This window comes from Zea mays, chromosome 9 (genome assembly GCF_902167145.1).
Source record: "Zea mays cultivar B73 chromosome 9, Zm-B73-REFERENCE-NAM-5.0, whole genome shotgun sequence".
In the NCBI taxonomy this organism is placed as follows: domain Eukaryota; kingdom Viridiplantae; phylum Streptophyta; class Magnoliopsida; order Poales; family Poaceae; genus Zea; species Zea mays.
The window spans coordinates 16,135,489-16,156,292 of NC_050104.1; the positions used below are offsets into that span (position 1 = coordinate 16,135,489).

General features: G+C 48.3%; 1 protein-coding gene across 1 annotated transcript in view; it reads right to left on the reverse strand.

The window, feature by feature from the left end:
- Window positions 1–20,463, reverse strand: part of LOC103638000 (probable pre-mRNA-splicing factor ATP-dependent RNA helicase DEAH4) — a 37,412-nt gene extending 16,949 nt beyond the window's left edge. Inside the window, exons 1-5 of the mRNA XM_008660997.3 lie at window positions 20,108–20,463; window positions 19,491–19,583; window positions 19,254–19,358; window positions 10,574–10,791; window positions 9,825–9,877 (exon numbers count right to left, since the gene is read on the reverse strand). Coding sequence (XP_008659219.1) covers window positions 9,825–9,877; window positions 10,574–10,791; window positions 19,254–19,358; window positions 19,491–19,583; window positions 20,108–20,448 — 810 coding nt within the window. The 5' untranslated portion in view covers window positions 20,449–20,463. The remainder of the gene's footprint in view (window positions 1–9,824; window positions 9,878–10,573; window positions 10,792–19,253; window positions 19,359–19,490; window positions 19,584–20,107) is intronic.
- Between the last annotated feature and the right edge of the window lie 341 nt (window positions 20,464–20,804).

Below are 20,804 nucleotides of genomic sequence, written 5' to 3' on the forward strand. Positions count from 1 at the left end.
GACAGGAATACAGCGCCGCCTGCCCTGCTCCGACTGTCGTGCCACTCGCCAGAGTGAGGTCGACAGCGGCTAAGTCCAGCCTCGGGCGACATAGGAAGCTCCGCCTCGCCCGACCCCAGGGTTCGGCCCCCGTCTCGGTCTCGGAAGATGGACTTCGCCTCGCCCGACCCCAGGGCTCGGACTCAACCACGACTTAGAAGACGACGAACTCCGCCTCGCCCGACCCCAGGGCTCGGACTCAACCTCGGCTCCGGAAGACGATGGACTCCGCCTCGCCCGACCCCAGGGCTCGGACTCAGCCTCGACCTCGGAGGAATCGCCACCTCACCCAAACTCGGGCCCGGACCGGCCACGTCGCCAGGGGGGCCATCATTACCCTGCCCCTAGCTAGCTCAGGCTACGGGGAACAAGACCGGCGTCCCATCTGGCTCGCCCCAGTAAACAAGTAATGATGACACCCCGCACGCTCCATGACGACAGCAGCTCCCAGCCCCTTACGTCAGCAAGGAGACGTCAGCAAGGATCCGACAGCCCCGACAACTGTACTTCCGCAGGGCTCCAGCTCTCCTCCGACAGCCACGACATCGCATGAACAGGGCAGCAACACCTCTCCGACAGCCACGACGGCATGTACATAGGGCACTAGCTCCTCTCTGCTAGACACGTTAGCACATTGCTACACCCCCCATTGTACACCTGGGCCCTCTCCTTACGTCTATAAAAGGAAGGTCCAGGGCTCTCGTACAGAAGGTTGGCCACGCGGGAGAACGGGCCGACGCATAAGACTCTCGCTCTCTCTCTCTCTCTCCCACGTGAACGCTTGTAACCCCCTACTGCAAGCGCATCCATCCGCCCTGGGCGCAGGACAACACGAAGGTCGCGGGTTCCCCTTACTGTTCTCCCCCCTTTGTGTCCCGTCTCGCGCCGACCCATCTGGGCTGGGACACGCAGCGACAATTTACTCGTCGGTCCAGGGACCCCCTGGGGTCGAAACGCCGACAGTATCCAAACAGCATCCATGTGCTAACGTTTAGCAAAAATTTAGTAGGTGCTAAAGTTTAGCACTATGGAAACAAACAAGCCCTTAAGCTCATTAAAACCCAAGGAGAGCTGATATGTGGCAAACCTGTTGTACCAAGCACAGCGGGCTACTTCAGACCATAGGACTTGTTGAGCTTGTAGACCATGTCAGGGTGAGTAGTCAACAAAATCGACGTACTGACTGCAAACTGTCTCGGTGAGAGTCCCATGGAGGAAGGCATTTTTGACATCCAAATGATGAACTGGCAAAGAACGAGAGAGAGCCCTGGAGAACCTAGCGGGCCTTGCACCGATCCAGAGAACCATCAGCCTTCCGCTTATGTGTTCAGACCCACTTGCTAGTCACCACATTGTTGTCTAGGAGATGGGGCACCAAATCCCAGGTGTGATTGGCAAGGAGGTATCTTCCTCCATAGCGTGAAACCAGTGAGGATCAGCAAGAGCACTATGAAGTATGAACAGAAGATGGCACGGAGGAGACCGGCGGGGAGGATGTCACGAAGAGGACAATACGATCACCAAGGCGAAGAACCCAGCGGCCTACGAATCATCATTGTGTGGCTATGGCAAGGGTCGGTCGTGGTGAAGGGGGTGATACATCGTCGGCTCGGCCCGAGAACAGGTCGGTGCACCCACCCATGCACGGAGTTGGCGTAGTGAGGGTGTGTCGGGGAGGGCATCGGAGAGGCCCCTAGTGGCACGAGTGAGGTCAGAGAAATCGAGGGCGAAGGAGAGGCCACCAAAGTCACCAGCGATCCAGCGGAGGCCAGCGAGGGGCACACAATCCAACCAGGGCGGTAGGGTAGCCCGGAGGGAGTCCAGGGGCACAAGGACCATGAGAGGCATCGGTGCCACAGGTGGGAGCGACATGGGGGAACCTGCAAGGGAAAACAAACGGTGGCTGGCCAGCGAAAGCCATGGGGACAAAATCAAGAAGAAAGTCCAACTCAGAAAGAGAGTCGACAGTGAATTGGGAAGGAGTTGAGAAGGGAAATCTGTCTCGGCAAAGATGGCGTGATGGAAGACAAGAGACGGAGAGTGATGCGGTCAAGACATCAATACCCTTTGTGATCAGGGGAGTAACCGAGGAAGACCCAGCGAGTGGAGCGAGGGGCAAGCTTATGGGAGCTACGGCAGAAAGGTTGGGGTAGCACGCACACACAAAAACACAGAGACGGTCATCAGAGGAAGGGCAACCATGGTGGTGGGATGGCCAGGTGACGCTCGTTGGCCCTCTACAAGCCGTGGCCCGGGCCACATAGAGATGTGACTGATCTCTTAGTGGATTATCTTCATCTTTGGAATCCGTTTTCAGATTTTGTGTTGCAGCCCAATGTGGAAGATAAGCTCATAAGCATATTTTCAGTATTGCTGCTAATGGGGTTTATAACTAAAGTTGTCTATGAAAGATTGTTTATTGGCTTTGTTTCCTTTAGTCACTATGAAAGAATTTGGGGAACTTGGGCCCCCTCCAAATTCCGCTTTTTCCTTTGGCTCACAGCCCTAAATAGGTGCTGGACAGCTGATATGTTGGCTAAGAGGGGGCTGGATCACCTTGAGAGGTATCCTTTATGTGATCAGGCTTCTGAAACCTTGGACCACATACTGGTATCTTGTGTTTTAGCAAAGGAGTTTTGGTTCCTGCTGCTGCAACAATTTAGACTGCACTGTCTTTGCCCCTACCATTGGTGCAGTTTCATTTATGGGATGGTGGCCTGGTGGGAGCAGGCTATGAAAGTCAGTGGAGATCTTGCTATGAAGGGTCTTAATTTTCTTATTGTCTTGGGTACCTGGATTCTTTGGAAACACCGGAAAAGTTGTCTTTGATAGAATATCTCCTAGTACTCCTGCAGCTCTCAGTCAGGCAAGGGAGGAACGACATTTTGAGAAATGGCTGGAGCTAAAGGACTCTCCTTTCTGGCAACCACCAACCTTGTTTCTTAGCTGTTGCTAGTCATTGTGGTGTATATGTTATTAGCTTACATCATGGATAGTTTCTTGTATATATGTTTTAGGCCTCTGTGCAACTCTCCTACGCGTTCGAGAGAAAAAAAGATGTGACTGATCCATGGGATGTAGAGAGGGCAAGGAGTGTCCCCTGGCCACCACCACCCTCGAGCGCAAGCTAGTGGGGAGGACGGGTAGAGGTAGAGGCAGGAGAGACAGACAGGCACGACGACGAGCCCCCAAGGTAGGAGTGGAAGAGGGCGTACGCGAAGTCTGGCCCCTAGGGGTCGAGCTGTAGAGAGTAGTAGCGGCATCGAAACGAGGCGGCGCCCCCTTGGTGAGCTCCTCAAGGATGAGGTTATTACGAACCTTGTGGAAACAAGGGAATGGGACCGAGCAAGTGATCCAAGCCCGAAGGTGATTGTAGCACTCATTGAGGCCACACAGAAGGCTGAGGACGAGTTTGCGATCGGAGACTGGCTCCCTAAGGTCACAGAGGGAGGTCGTCATGCCTTTCATCTGGCGGCAATACTCGGTGACGAGAGGTCCCCCTAGATGAAGGTTCTTGAAGGCAGCACCAAGGTGGAGAGCGCGAGCCTCATGGTTGCCGAGCTACTCCTCGATGGCAACCCAAGTCTGACGAGCAGTGACGCCATGCTCGCGAATGACATCTTGCAGCTCAACAATGATCGTCCCAAGGATCCAGGAGAGGACCACACTATCCATCCGTCGCTAGGAGGGTATGGTGAGGGACGTCATGTCGGAGAAGACGTCGTCGACCAGGGCGTAGCTCTATAGAGTGAGGAGGATGAAGCCGCGCTAACGGACATAGGTGAAGGAAGTTGGGTCGAGGATGACAGAAATCAGAGAGCGGATGTTCTAGACACTCGTCGCCTAGGCGTGAAGGAAGGCAATGACAACGACCTCGTACACCGAAAGAGGATCTGGGAGAGGCTCGAAGCAGGGAGAGCCAAGCAAATGGCGCACGGCCTCGGCAAGCTGCTTGGTGAGGGTATCGGTAGGAGAGTGCCTGTCCTCCCAGATGAGAGCAGCGACCTCTGTTTGCAAGATTAGTCGGGCTGGTCGCCTGTAAGTGGCCGATTAGCCGGACGACGCGATCAGACGTTCTGGTCGTCCAGATCGTCGATTAAGCATCCAGATCGTCCGATTAGTTGATTTCTGGCCGTCCAGTGGCGGCTAGGGTTTACTATTGGGCTTCATCCTTTTTTGGCCCATCTACAGTAAGCAATATAAACCGCTTGCCTCCCCTGCTGAAACCTTATCGCTGCTGTAACCCAAACCCTGCCTACGCCCCTGCCCATTGTCTGCCCTCTACCGTCGTCATTTGTCCAGTGCATTCACCGGCGGCTGCTCCAGTACACCGGCGCTGGCTCTCCAGGACTCCACCATCATTGTCTCCAGACCAGCACCAGTGAGCAGTGACGAAGAGGAACTAATGACTGGTGCTGGTCCCTTCCTTCTCCCCCTTTTCTATCTTATTATCAGTATGTCTACACTCTGCGGTCAGTTGTTCTTGACTTCTTGGTTCTTAGTTTCTTACCATCACAGCACCAGTGCATTCTGCAGTCTCTAGTTACAATTTCAGATTTTCATTTCTGCCGCTTCACTGCTTGTAATTTCAGACTCAGTTCAGAGTTTCAGACTTATATAGTGCCTAGCCTATTGGCTATTGCAGTATTGCTTGTTATATATAGCTATATACATATAAATGTCCAGAAATTGTATAGGACGATTAGGAGACGACCTGAGGTCGACCAGGACCGATTAGGCGTCCTAATCGTCGCCCTAATCGCGATTAGGCGTCTGGTCGATCCTCTGGGACGACCAGCTGGTCGCCCGACTTGAAATCAGTGGCAGCGACATGTCCGTGCCCCTAGGTAGCAGTCACAACTCACAACAACCCATAGTTGTTAAGGCGGCAAGGTAAGGCGACCGACCCCCTTTTTACCTTTTAAGTGATAAGGCATAAGGCGAGGCAACGCCTTAGTAATACATAAAATAGGCAATAAAAATGGAATATACCAGAATATAGTCTCAAATGGATACAGATAATCCTATTACAATAGCAAATAGGAGTCCAATTAGTTCATGCAGCCCAACAGCCCACTTAGCCCATCAAAATTAGGTTACCCCACACCTCCAACCACTTAGGGTCTATTTGGTTGGGCTGTGGCTGTGAAAGAAGTTGTTGTAGGCTGTGAGTTGTGGAAAAAGCTGTTGTGGGCTATGAGTTGTTAAAAAACTAAAAATCGTTTGGTGGAAACCACTAAAAGCCGTTAAAAGTTCTTCGATATATGTTTTCACGGTTCCATCTGAAAGCCACTAAAAGCAGGTCCAGGGGTGCTTTCAGTTTTGCACTGCGAGAAAGTCGACTTTTAGAAAAAGTTGCTTCCTCGATCTAGCCCTTTGGTTTGGCTTTTGGCTTTTACGGGGCAAAAGCCAAAAGCCAAACCAAACACACCCTTATTCGACCCTTCCCTCCCTAGCTGCTAGGAACCCTTTCCCGCAGTTGTCGCCAACACTGAGCTATGAACCCTTTCCCGCAGCTGTCGCCAACACTGAGCTATGGGCGTGTGCTCCCCTCTCCTCTTCCCTCCTCCCTCCCCTCTCCTCTTCCCCCCTCCCTCCCCTCTACCTCGTCGCCAAATCTGCTCTGGAGGTGCGCCACGAGCCTTCCAGGCCGCCAGCGCAGCCGCTCAAGTGCCTCCTCACGATCGCGAAGGGGAGGGGCTTGCCAGCGCAGCCTGGACAGCTTGCGGTCGTGGAGGAGAGGGGCCACCGCGGAAGTGACGGGGTCAAGGGACCTCGCCGGCGTAGCCTAGACAGCTCAGCAGCTCGCAGTCGCGGAGGGGAGGGGCCAACGCCGCCGCCGCTAGCACTTCAAGGCGTCCTCTTCCCATCGCCTTATGCCTCTCCAAGGCGTCGGGGCGACGCCCTAACGGTCGAAGCGAACGCCTTACAAACCCAGGTAAGGCGACGCGGACGCCTTACGGTCTACGCTCGCCTTGGCGCTTAGGCGTCGCCTTAAGGACGCTTTAATAACTATGCAACAGCCTTAGTAGCCGTGAGGGCCACTGCCAGGGTGGACTGAGCAGTTGCCACATCGACAGGAGGCCTGAAGGACGGAGAGAGCCTGAGGTAGATCACGCGAACGGTGGGAGCAGCGCCGAGGGTAGCACCAGTGCCTAGACTACCCAGGGTCATGCCAATGACATTGAGGCCAACTGCAGCGAAGCCCAGTTCAGCGATGCCAGACTGGGGGAGGCAGGCCGATGGCGGCCAGGCCATGGATGGCAGGGGCTTGTAGCAGCGATGGCCAGTCGGGAGAGAGGCGGCACAGGGTACCCAAGCCCCGTGCCGGTCGGGGGCGGGTAGGCACCAGCCAGGGCGGTCGCACCAACGCTAGCTAGGGCATCTACATCAGTGGCGACGGCTGTAGGGGCGACAACTTCCCGAATTTTTTGCATTTCGGACCCTTTTCGGAAAAAATCATGTTTGGACCCTACGAAAATTTAATGTCATTTTTGGACCCTTTGCTCGGCGCCATAGCCTATGGCGCCGAGGTAACACAGCTCGGCGTCATAGCCTATGGCGCCGAGGTACCTGCTGCGCTGGCACAACTCGGACGCCGTGGCGTCGACATGGCACCGAGCTCGGCGCCACAGATCTTGGCGCCGAGCTTGGTTGTAACCGCGTGGCTTAGCTACACGAGTCGCGAGAGCAGGGACTGTCAGTGGCGGATCCAGGATTGGATCAAAGGAGGGGCTATAAGTTAAAACATGTTTGGCGGAGCCACCAGCGACCATTTTGGGGGTGAGTGCTACGACGACGTTCTCGCAGGCCTGATGTATTAGCGTGCTGCAGCAGGACTGCCATGGTGTTTCTTGCAGCAGGGGTGAAGCCAGGATCCAAAATTAGGGGGGCCAAATTAGATTAAGGAGGCTGTTAGAAGCATTTTTTGCACTATTTACATGGGAATTAGCTAAAAAACTAACATGTCATATAGAATTAGGGAAGCATTAGGCAGGACATTGCTCCCCTGTCCCCTGGCTTGCAGCCTGCCTCTTGCGTTGCGTACATGTGCGCTGCTAACTGTTAGATGTGCATTGGCCGTGCGCACTAGCTCATGACTGTGTCCTGTGTGGTGGCATGGATTTGCACTGATGAAGCATGTACAGGTCCAGCATGGATGCGCGCGCTACCACCTAGCGTGCTGGTGGCACGGATGGAGGTCAAATACATGTGCTGAATGACACGATCAGAAAGAAGGTTGTGGCCTATCTTAGTTAACCTTTATAGTCTGCATATATGTTATAATATACTCTTACGTTCCAAAATAGTTGTCCTTTTAGCTCTTGGTTTTTATGTCTATATTCAAATGGATGATAAATCTAGACACATATATAAAACACATGCATCAATCAAAAATTATATAAATCTACTAATTCTCTAAAACAATGACTATTATTTTAAGATAGATGAAATATATATTAATAGGTGTTATGGGGGGCGACCGGAGCTGCAGCCCCCCTCCTAGATCCGCCCCTGGGGACTGTGGCAGCGCTGCGCAATGAATTGGATGCGCGCGCGTCAGATCAGTCCAGCAGCATGGCGCCTCCGCGGAGCAAGCAGAGAACAGCAAGTGCAGAGGCCGAGAGCGACAAGGCATCTGCTGCGGCGGCACAGCAATGCATGGACGGACGCCCCGCCCTAAACCCGTGCTCTGCTCCCTGCCTCTCGTGTACGTAGTAGTAGTACTACTGCTTTCACGTTCTGGCTCAGCCCCTAGCACTGCTTCTGGCACGGTGCATCATGCGGCTGGGTGGCTGCCTGTTTGCTGGGATTTGATGGCTGCACGCACAGGCCCCACCGACCAGTACCTCCGAGTCTCCAACATGTCGGGTGTGGCTTCCAACGTCGTGCAGCGACCCACGAACCAACAGCTTGGTGCACGCGGTACGGAGGCGCTGTTCCTCGTCCGGTCTCGTTGGTTGGACTGGACGAAGCAGCTAAGCTAGCTAGCTAGCGGTGCGGCCGTGCCCACCCAAGCAAGCTGCAAGCATAGCACAGGGCGGATCACATGCGTGCGCGTTCGGCTAGCAGCTGCGGTGACAGGCACGACGCAAGCTCGCGTGCGCGCGGAGGGAGTCCGCGTCACGTCAAAGCTTTAGCTGAACTCAACGCTCTCCACGCCTCTACGCCGGCACAACTCGGATGCTCGAGCTCGGCGCCAAGATCTGTGGCGCCGAGCTCGGTGCCACATCGGCTCCACGGCACCCGGGTTGTGCCAGCGCAGCAGGCCCCTCGGCGCCATAGCCTATGGCGCCGAGCAAAGGGTCCAAAAATGACATTAAATTTTCGTAGGGTCCAAACGTGATTTTTCCCGAAAAAAAGTCAAAATGCAAAAAATTCGGACAACTTCAGGGGTTGGAGAACAGGGGGGCAGGAGGGGCAACCACAGCAGCCTAGCAACAATGAAGGGGTGAGGAAGGGAGGGGAGAGGAGCTGGATGGAAGACGCCCATGGCCTTAGTGGCGGTGGCAGCAATAGCGATAAGAGAAGCCCGACTTTGATTTCTCTCCATCCTCCCCTATCCTAGCCGCCACCTAACCCTGCTAGCTGCCAACGACTAGGGGAGGGGAGGGAGAGAAGCATGTCTTTGATACCATGTTAGAATGGACGCACTAACCACTTCATCTCAAAAGCTTAAGTTGTTGAGAGAAGGTAGAAAATCTGGAGGGGAAGAAGGTCATCCATGGCCCCAGCGGCGGCAACAACAATGATAAGAGAAGTCTTACTTTGATTTCTCTCCAACCTCCCATCCCCTAGCCGCGCGTACCCCTGTTGGCCGTCGACGGCTAGGCGAGGGGAGGGAGAGAAGTCTAGCTTTAATACCAGTTAGAGTGGACGCACTAACCACTTCAACTCAAAAGCTTAAGTTGTTGGGAGAAGGTTGACAATCCACTTATACATTTCAACACCCCCACTCATGTGGGGCCAAAAATAAATGTGCAAACGTGGAAGAGTAGGAGCATAAATGAAGCATCTACCAAGATTCAAACTCAAAACCTCTAGCTTTGATACCATATTGGATGAGGTAAAAAAACCTAACTCTTGAGAGGGCTAAGTATTCTATATATCATGTTATAAGGGCTGGGCTCTAGGCCCGCCCATTACATTTAGATAAAAAAGATACAATCTAATGAGTATAAATGCCTATGACAATTACGTTTACAAATTTACAAAAAAATAACTGGAGAATAAATATATGTTTCCACATTAATCCAACAAGGAAAATAAACTAGAACTTCCTCCGTAAATAAAAAATATGTCTGCAAAATCCTGCATTTATATTTAGTACTACTCTCAGTCCCAAAACAAACTGATTTGTAGGGAAAAAAGATTTATCCCACAAATAGTTGATATTTAGACTCACCCCCATCCTTAAATCCTCGAGAATCAACGCACACATTTATGACCCTCAATCCTTTGCAACAAGTAAAATGGTCTTGGGAAAGTGAAAGGTCACCAACACTCTTGTGCAATAACAATTTTGGTCTTTCCCCCCTCCATATTATTTTGTCTGAGATGTGCTACAAATAACTTATTTTGGGATGGAGGGAGTACAACTAAAAAAATAAATTCCTACATTGATCACAAACTATGTTTAATGAAGGAACAAGAAATTATATTGCTAATACAAGAAAATATATTTGATCAAGGCCATGGTAATTGGCACGTCCACAGAACATACTTAAAATTGCATAAAGAGAAAGGAAAAAGAAATAAACAAAGGCAGATCTTGAGGTGCTGACCTTTCCTGTCATAAATATTAAGACATCTCCAGGAGGTTCCTTGGCATGGATATCTGACAACAATCATTTTCTGTTTTTTTAGTAAAAGAAATGAAATTTTTTAAAGTTTAAGGTATAAAAAATGCATAATCTAAAAAAATAATGGAACATAAAAAAACTAACTATGATATTCCCATATGTGGTATCAGAAAAGAGGTATGGACCTAATTTGAATCATTCTCTCATTAAGACTTTAGTTCTTTCGGAACAAAGGAGATCTGTTTATCATAATCATGTGCAACAACCAAACCCTGCATTTGCATAATTGAGGGGGGTTTAAGATTCCCAAAATATAATGCTAAAAATTAAGGAAGTGACTAGGTTGAATCGCTAGAGAAGTATCTGGCATTGTCAGACCCTCATATTTGTAATGCTTTTCCACAATGTTATACTCAGCTTAAGCAATAAAGAGAAATTCTTCCTTGACTCTTTCCTCCCTACTGAACAACGTCATAGTCAAGAGTGTCCAGAGTGAATGCCAGCAACCCAGTTTCCCTCTTACCACTGTAGTGACCACTTATTCATGCCCATGATAAAACAACAGGTGACTTTTGTCAGAAATATTATCTCTATTTAACTCTATTGGCAATTATGAATCAGTTTCTGGCTAGTGCAAAGCAAAAGCAGGAAAAAGATGCACTGACAATATTGGCATGACCAAATACCAAAAGCTTAAAACTACAAAAGGTTACCAAAAACATACTTCTTACCTATAGCTGTTCTGAGTGAAGATTCTATATAATTTGTTGGGCGATCAGTGCTGTAAAATTTCTCCACAGGGAATAAAGTTCCAGGAATGTTTAACACAGGGCATCCTGAGAAGAACTTTGAAACTTTTAAACCGTCAAGAGTCGCAGAGGTGATTAAAACTTTTAAATCTGAAGCTCGGTCCTTGATCAATCTTTTCATCAAACCTAAAAGGATATCACTGTAATGGTATAACCAGATAATAAGTATTAGAATGGGCAACAATATGCAGCCAGTTTCCACAAATACCTACATATATCATCCACTGTACCACCACTCCAACTTAAATAAAGATAGCAGCACTGAATATATATCCATCTCAGACCTACATGTTAGTCTTTGTCTTCTTCTCAATACTCCCGCTACGACTGCAGGGTAGCGCACTAGCACTAGAGTATATTTGGTAGCAAGGGATATTGTAATCCAGTATTGCTATATGTATCCAGGAGGTGTGTTGGCCCCCAAGTCTTGTACTCTATAATTTATACCACCCCAAGGGCTCAATGCAATACATCCATGCATTATACCCAATCCTTCTTGCTTTCATGGTAATCAAGAGTTTAGGATTTCTTCCTGAATCTGTTCCACTGCCGCCGCCGCCATGTCACCCGCGATTTCATTGATCCACCGCCTAGTGGCGCCAAGAAGTAGCAAATCAGAGAAGGACCACTTATCATGGCCTCATGGGCACCGCGGCGCCGGCGCCGAACTACCCTGTATTTTTCTCCATCCTCCACCTCTTCAATCTATCTCGCCATGGGGCCACTGGGCCGCCACACCACCCTGCTAGGCTGCTGCGTCAGCTATGTTATCGGGTTGTGCCTGGGCTACCCTGCTGCCATTTATTCACCACCAAACAGGCACCTCTCCACCCACTTCCACTGCAGCTGCTCTTAACACGCAACTGCGGCAGAGGAGAGACACCAACTTGGGGGCACCACGCTGTGGGGGGACGCCAGGACAGCGAGCCACTGCTGGCTACTGGTTATCTTCTGTCCTCTCTCTGTTTCCTTCGTTGAACACGAGTTCACCGTAGTGGAAGAAAAGAGAAGGGGGCATCTGGTTATGGGTGCCCGAAGGTCTACAAAGAGATGTTCTCTAATGCTTCTGTCATGTCGCTGTTTTTTCCTGATCAGAGATCAGGACTGCATTGCCCTTTTGCTGATCCCTCAGCTTTCGTTTGTCAAATCCCCAAAGGATGAGGTTGTTGTTGCATGCCTTCCTAGGCAGCAATGACGTTGCTCGTGGTCAAGCCATTCTCATGGTCACTGCCTCTCCAGGATAATGCCACCCATACCTGGTCCTCGTCACCCAATGTTGCAGGTGCATGACGTGTGAGCACTCATCGATGCATCCAAGCAGCCCCATCTACATTTGCCATCCGTTGGTTTACCGTTTGAGTAAGGTTCGCCAAATGGCTGAACCTTTTGTTTTCAGTCCAATTTTGTTGTGGTAGCATTTTGCTTTGTTTGGATGTTGAACTTATGTGATTTTGTTGCTCATGAGTAATGAAATATGGTTCGGCCGTGGTGGGAAAAAATGCCTATGTTAATTCTACGGTCTTGTGCCTCCCTCCGTGGTTTTAACCGCATCCACCTGACCACCTCGACCTTTGCTACTTTACTGACAAAAAGGGCTATTGTCTTGATGAGCTACTTGTTGGTTTCTCCTCGAGTCACAGAATCTGCATTGCAACTTCACTACAAATGTTGGAGTGTTAAGTCTTCGGCTGTGATGCTCCCGCTTCAACTGCAGGGGTTGTTAGAGTGTTTTTTACTGAGATTGTTTATATTTGGTTGTTAGGGATATTGTAATCCTGTATTGCCATATGTATTCGGGAGGCATCTTGCCCCCCAAGTCTTGTACTCTATTTATACCGCCCAAGGGCTCAATGAATGCAATGCAATACATTTATACATCCATGCATTATACTAAATCCTTCCTGCTTTCACTATGGTGGATAATGTGCATTTGCAGGTTCCAGAGTTTTAGCAGAAAGCAGCTCAGCGCTCTTAATAATTCAACTAATGTGTAAACTATGAAGAATGTGAACCAAGGCACATAACCAAGAGCAGCAGCTACTTACTATCACTTCAATTCTCCATTCATACCAGCAGAGCCACCGGTGGAGTCTGTCCATAACGTTTGCTTCCTTAAACGTTCTGGAAGAATTGATCGTGCGGAGGAGGGCCTTCGTCGCGCGCTGATTCTCTCGGTTGTTGGAGAGGAGGGTCTTGGCTGCGCCGTGGAGATCAGAGATGCGCTGGCCTTGAAGTTTCAGCTTCAGGCAGATACGCTCCATCTCCGTCGTGCTGCGCCAAACTCCTTCCTCTGTTTCTTCCCATCGGTGGAAGTGGCTGAGCAGATTATTCAAAATGGGCAGTCGATTTTCGCGCCACCTTTCCGCCTGCATGTTAGAAGATGGTCTCGCCATGCTTTCGCTTCTGGTGGAGGTGCCTTGCCAGTGCTCGTCGACATTGAACTGCAAGGGATTCCTGCGCACCTTTGGGATTTAGAGACAGCAGAATTTTTGCTTGGGGCTCACGGATTGGTTCAAGGACTATCCACGGATTCATCAGAAGGAGTGGATATTGCAGATATGACTGCTTTCAGTGTGAGATTTTGGTGCTTCTCGCCGGAGTCTTTGCCGGATGTTTTGTATCTCCATGTCGTTGAGCCACGGGTTAATGTGGAGGTCGGGTCCTGGTTTCCGCGTACTATTGTGTTCAAGATTGCAGTGAAGGTTATTCGTTCTGGGGACGTGCTTGGTGCTAACCAGCCCCCTCCTTTGCTGCCGGATTTTGGTGGGGATGATAGTGATCGGGATCATCGCAGGCAGAGGTCACATATGCACCCATCTTCTTCCGTTAGGGTCTCTGCGCTCTCTCGGCTCGGTCCACGCGTTTCCTCGACGGTGGCGGGTGGTGGTCCAGTCGATGCCATCTCTCCCCCGATGGTCGGGGTGGAGAGGATGGCGCCTGTGTCCCCCCTGCCCTCAGGCTCGGTGGATTCTTTCCCAGTTGATGCCCATTCTCTCCCGGTTTTAGCGGTTGATGAGGTGGTAGCTCCTGGATCTCCTGACTCCACTGCTCAGGACGTGGACTGGGATCCAGTTGACGCCCATTCTCTCCCGTTGGTCTCGGTTGATGGGATGGAGGCTCATGGGTTCTTGTTGGCACTGTTACTTGTGAGCCTGCTGTTCAGCTGGTGTCTACTGTTCAATCTATGTCATCTGCTCCGCCTGGTTCTGGGAATCAGGTGACTGAGGTCCTTCCGGTCAGAGTGAAGGTGTCTGCTCAGTTTGGGGTTTCTGTGCTAGGAAATATTTGGACTGTAGAACCTCTGAACAGAATGTCTTCGATTTTTCTCAGCAAGATGATTCATGGTTGTAAGGATGATTCTCCCTGCCTCAAGGTTTATTCCAGGAGAAAGAAGCTTGTTCTAGAGCCAGTTCAGGATGAGGAGAGTGTTCTTTCATCACAGCTGCAAGAGTTCAAGAATGATGTAACTAAGCCGATTAATAGTTTGCTGCCACCTCCTCGAATCACCAATAGGAGGAGGAGGTCTGTGCCTGCTAATTTCATTCCCAGGCGTAGCAGGAGAGTGGCCAAGTTTCCTCCAGAGTTGGGTTCTAGTTCTGCTGCCCAGGTCTGTAGACAATTGGGTTTTTGTGATGCATTGGAGAACATCTCTCTTGAGGATGCCAACGGTTATGCAAGGCTATTCGAGAATGGGCTCTCTAGTAGCCATATTGCTGCAGTTGCTGCGCTTTTTGGATGGCAGGTGCCTCTTGTGGGGCAATGTTAGGACCTTTTGCTGGTTGGTCTCATCAGATGGATTTACTATTTGTCAATGTTAGATCGCTGTTTTTTTGTGTTGGAATGTGAGAGGCCTTAATGATCGAGCGAAGAGGAATTCTATTAAATCTGTGGTGGTTGACCTTAGGCCTTCCATCATTTGTTTCCAGGAAACCAAATTAAGTAACATTTCAGATTTTGATATACTCTCCATCCTTGGGGCTGGTTTCAGTAACTTCGTTTTTAAACCAGCTCAGGGTTCCAGGGGGGAGTGCTGATTGCTTGGCGTGATGGATCTTTCTCCTCGGTTGCGTCTATTATAAAAACTTTTTCGGTCTCAGTTCAATTCCAGGATGAGTCTGGTGCTGCTTGAGTGCTTGGTGGTTCACAGGAGTGTATGGGCCTCATCAGGACAGTCTCAAGCTTTCTTTTCTGCAGGAATTACGGGAGATCAGAGATGTTTGTTTTGGACCATGGCTATTATGCGGCGATTTTAATTTGATCTTCAAGCCCGAGGATAAGAATAACTCCAACATCAATAGGACTTTGATGGGTAATTTCAGGAGCCTAATTAACTCCATGGAACTGAAAGAAGTTCCTTTGATTGGCAGAAAATTTACTTGGTCGAACCAGAGATAGGAACCCACCCTTGTGAAGCTTGATCATGTTTTTTGCACTTCTAGTTGGGAGGAGTTTTTCTCTGATTGTTTGCTGTAAAGCAACGCCTCTGTTTGCTCTGATCATTGCCCTTTAACCCTCAAATTCCGTGAGGATTGTAGAGGGAAGCGCAGATTTCACTTTGAAGGTTTCTGGCCCAAGCTCCCTGGTTTCAATGAGGTGGTGGCTGATTCCTGGAATCAGCCAATGTTGGCAACCTGCCCTTTGGAAAGGCTGTCCCAAAAGCTTAGAAGGCTTGCTAAACATCTGCAGTCCTGGGGGCATAGAGAGGTGGGTAACGTGAGAAACCAGTTGGGTCTTGCTAGAGAGGTGATGCATAGGTTAGAATCAGCACAGGACAATAGAGTTTTGTCAGGAGATGAGTTTTGGCTGCTAGGAAAGTTGAAGCAACATTGTTTTGTTTATGCTTCTATGGAAAGAACAATTGCACGTTTGAGGTCCAGGATTAAGTACCTAAAAGAAGGGGATGCAAATACTAAATTCTTTCATATGCAGGCTCGTTTCAGGAAGAAAAGAAATTTCATTTCATATCTAGAGGAAGAGGGAAGAGTGGTCTCTAACCATGAGGATATGCAGGAGGTGCTAGATGGTTTTTTCCCGGTCTTTTGGGTGCTGATTTTCAGAGGCAAAGCACTATTAATCTGTCGAGTTGTCTCAGAGAGGCCGTGGATCTCAGCGATCTTGAGTGCCCCTTCTCAGAGAGAGAAGTGTTAGACACTATTGTGTGCCTTCCGTCTGATAAGGCTCCAGGGCCTGATGGGTTTACTGGGAGGTTCTATAAAACTTGTTGGAATATCATTAAGGTAGATCTGCTGGCGGCTCTGTCTATCATCCACCAGGGCAATGTTCAGAGATTGGGACAACTGAATTCCTCCTACATTATTTTGATTCCTAAAAAGATGGACGCTTCGTCGGCTGGTGATTTCAGGCCAATTAGCCTAATTCATAGTGTTGCTAAGTTGGTCACAAAATTACTCGCTAACCGTTTGGGCCCTCGTCTGCATGAATTGGTAGAATCTAATCAAAGTGCTTTTATCAGAGGAAGATCGATTCATGATAATTTTATGTTGGTCCAACAATCGATCAAATCCCTTCACAAGAGAAAGGTTGATAACCTGTTTCTGAAGCTAGACCTATCCAAGGCCTTCGATTCGGTTTCGTGGGCTTTTCTTCTTGAAGTTTTATCTCACCTGGGTTTCGGTCCTATTTGGCGCAATTTGATTTCAAATCTGCTGGCTTCATCTTCTACGCAAGTGTTATTGAATGGGTCTCCTGGAATCCATATAAAGCATCAGAGAGGTCTTCGTCAGGGAGACCCTCTCTCCCCTATGTTGTTTGTGCTGATCATGGACGTGCTTAGCAGTCTTTTTAGGGCTGCTGAATGTAGGGGATTGCTGCATAGTTTGGAAGGGGCAGGAGTCCATAACATGCTTTCTATCTATGCTGATGATGTGGTCCTTTTTGTTAAACCCATTGAGGAAGAACTGGAATGTGTTAGATTGATTCTGAATTGTTTTGGGTCGGCCTCCGGATTGGTTACCAATATGAATAAGAGTTATGCTATTCCTATCAGATGTGAGGAGCATGTGGTTCAAGAGGGCTGCAATGTGCTGAGGTGCAGTGTGGCCTCATTTCCTTGTTCTTACTTGGGTCTGCCAATCTCAGACAGGAAGCTGAAGCGAAATGATCTTAAGCTGTGGATAGATAAAATTGCAGACAGACTCCCTAACTGGAAGGCTCGTTTATTGAACCTGGCCGGGAGGACAACATTGGTGCGGTTTGTCTTATCGGCCACCCCAATTTATCTCCTTATTGCCATTAAAATTCCCAAATGGGTTATTAAATCAATTGACAAGATTCAAAGAGGGTTTCTTTGGAAAGGGTGAATGGTGGAAGTTGTATTGTTCCCTGGGAAACTGTGACAAGGCCACTAAGTTTAGGGGGTCTTGGTGTTCCTAATTTGCAATTGAAGAGTTGGGCACTGTAGGCTAAGTGGCTCTGGTTAGAGAAGACTGATCCAACTCGGCCGTGGCTTGGTTTGAGTATCCCCGTGCAGCAGCAAGTTAGACAATTTTTTAAATCTTCGGTGGTCTCTGTTGTTGGGAATGGGACCAATACTTTTTCTGGTCAGACAGATGGTTGAATGGGCAGAGGATACAAGATTTTGCTCCTGAAGTTGTAAGTATGGTGAGTAGCAGGCCATTTAATTCGAGAACTGTTGCTCAGGCGTTGCATAATTGGCAATGGGTTTGCGATATCGCGAATCCTTTATCTTTGATTGGTCTACAGCAGTATTTGTAGCTGTGGGATGCTTTAAGTGGAGTGGTGCTTAATCAGGAGGAGGACAGACGTGTGGGTGCATTCGAGCTCTGGAGTATTCTCCTCAAAATCTTGTTATTCGGCGTTGTTTATGGGAGCTATTTCATTCCAGCCATGGAAATGGGTGTGGAAGTCGTGGGCACCCCCCCCCCTAAATGCAAATTTTTTGTTTGGCTGGCAATAAGGAATAAATGTTGGACTGCGGATAGACTTCAGAGGAAAGGACTACCGCACCCGGTGGTTTGTCCATTATGTGATCAAGAGCAGGAAACTATCTTGCACCTCTTGTGCTCTTGCAGTTTCGCTAGACAATTTTGGCATGTTATATTTTTAGCTTTGAGGATGGGCCATCTTACGCCTACTAGAGAGGCGGGCTCTTTTGTGGATTGGTGGGAAAAGGTGCATAGGAGAGTCCCCAAACATATCAGAAAAGGTTTTCATAGTCTCATTATCCTGGGGGCCTGGTGTTTATGGCTGCATCGCAATAAGGCGGTTTTTGATGGTGTCAACCCTTCATTGAGCACCATTCAGAGGCTTTTCTTGGATGAGGTGGAGTGTTGGTGTATGGCTGGTGCGAAGCAGCTCGAGAGTCTCGGACTTCTGGCTGCTTTTGCTAGGGTCAGGGCTATTCCTAGTGCATGAGGTTGTACTGTTTTTTTCCTTTTTATTTTTTGCCTGTTTGGCATTGTACTTTGGTCCATTTCGGACCTTTCTCTCTTTCAATATAATGATGCGCAGTTCTCCTGCGTGTTCGAGAAAAAAAAAAGGTCTTAAGGATCCACAATGCCTAACCAGAAACAATATTAAGGGTCTGTTTAATAAAGGTATTTGATTCCAAGTCCTTCGATTCAGTTCAACTTTTACTAAATTGTATGGTCCTAGAGAAACATTCCTCATTCAAACAGCCCCTTATGTGTTTATTTAGTGTTATGTGCAAAATATATACTAGTAAGTTTTGGTAGGCCCTGCATGCCCTACCAGAGGAGGAAAAATGCATCACAGAAACAAAATTAAGCTAGCATAATATTAATTCAAAATTAAAGTTTGTATGGCATGTAATATATATAAAAAGGCAAAAATATTCCAATTCATCTGAGTTGAATCCAAAATGTGTGGCACAGTAGCAGGATGGCACACAGCTGATTTCTGAGTAAGACATGTGCCAACTGCAAACCACTTCTCCTCGGTACAAATTAGAACAGAGTTAGTCAATACACAGCAAGACCTGAACTCCTACACGGCTACACCAAAGATAGGTGTGCCAAATGATCTGACAGACCTTAAACTTTTTATCTATAAGACTCTTATGGTAGTGTATAAAAACTCGGCCGGGGAGGGAAAGACCGCCCTCCCGGTATTCCATATAAGAAGAGACCGAAACAATGGTCTCGACCGAGAAAATCCCCGAACCCTGGCCCCCCATCATTAACGGGTCGGCGTCAACTGTCCACTCTGCAACGGCCCAACCGGAGGGTGGCGCACAGGACATCGCAACCCGAGAGCGGATGGGGCACAGCGAGGGAATTTTTTTAACCAAGCCTGAAAATTCGCTCCCGATAGGAATCGAACACAGGACTTGGAGGTGCTACTCGGAAGTCCTTAACCGCTAGGCTAGAGGCCCTTTCGCCTTATGGTAGTGTATAGCAAACAAGAAAACAGAGTATATGACATGCTTATGGTAAACTAATACATTTAAACTTTAAGACTTGAGTCCATATTATAGTAGTTGACACAATTGTCAAGTAAACAAATTGGAAAATAGTGGCCATAAATATAAAACATGCTACCAAGCTAGTTTCGAATTCACTTAGGTAGAATAATTCAGATATAAATCAGTAAATCACCATACGTGTTTAAGCTACGCTCGTGAGCTTCATCCAGTATGATTACTGAGTACTGCTTCAACTCAGGATTTGAAAGGCTTTCACGGAGAAGAATGCCGTCTGTGAGGTATCTGTAAAAAAACAAGTGAAGAATTTAAATCCACGAATTTAGCATCAGCGCACCTCCAGTGGTTATTGAACTTGGTACGTTACTGTAGCTAGATTAGAAGAAATTCAAGCTATCCAGTTTTTCAGAGGCTTACTTTATGCATGTTCTTTCTGAAGTTCTGTCCTCAAATCGAATTGCATAACCAACTTCATCCCCAAGTGGAACACCAAGCTCTTGAGCTACTCTTCTGCGAAATAATAAAGAAATGATCTTACTCATAAAAACAGTTACATACATGTTTTGTATTTTAACAACAATACAACATTGTAACTGAAATAACTTCCAACAGTGAGTAATAATAGAAGAACTAAAACAAGTTCCCATGCAGTTAAATTGAGAATGAATAGCTGATCAACCAGGAAGAAACCCATTCAGAAAAATCAAGATTCGAGAGTAGTTGGTCAACCAGAAGAACTACTTAATGAATCCTCGACAATAGATCTTTCTAAGCTTTATTTATTTCTGGGTGATAATTTCGGTAAAAAAATCAACGGGCTATTCAACAAAGAGCTCCACTCAACTCACAGCACGATGAGGTTTCGGATATTTTCCCGGCCATTTAGGTGTCAATTGAACCCTACGAAAAGTCTCCTTCATAAAATGTAAAGGCAGTTCCAATCCCAATCCCTTCTAACTGCCCAACTGCGACCAACGGAAAAAAAAAGTGCCTCGCGCATGTGATAGAGCAAGAAAGATAATGAGACGAAGAACCTGGAAACGGAAACCGCAGCAACGCGGCGGGGCTGGGTGACAGCGATGGCACCCCGACGGGTGTATCCGCGGCGGTGGAGGATCTGGGAGAGCTGAGTGCTCTTGCCGGAGCCAGTCTCGCCGATGACCACCACCACTGGGTTCGCGTCCACCGCGGCGACTATCTCGTCCTCGTGCTCCGAGATCGGCAGCACTGGCGGCGGGGCTGGAGACGGAGATGGCATCGCGTTTGGCCGCCGGGCACCGGCCACACCAGGGTGCTGGTGCGTGCGTGTCTCCTCTGATTGGGCTGGGTGCTCACTGTTTGGGCGTCGGAATTTTGCCCATGGGTCACGATCCATTGAGAATTCACAGACACACACATCACAAGGCACAATAGACATTTTTAAGTCATGATTGGTTCGTGATTAAGTGTGTCACACTTTATTTAAGTTTAGTTGTTTGAAATGAAGAATTGACTTTAGATATAAAAATTAGGCAGTGGACCAAATATATCTTAGTAAAGATGTGTTTGGTTCAATTTTAAACCAAATTCGCTTTAAAAATCTAGAATCTCAACCAAACAGCTACAACAATATAATAGATTACTGAAATCTACATATTCCTTTACGCCCCGTTTGGATCATTGGAATTGAATTACATTCTAATAATATTAGTTTAGGCATATATCAATTAAGCTAATTCAGTTTTATGCAAA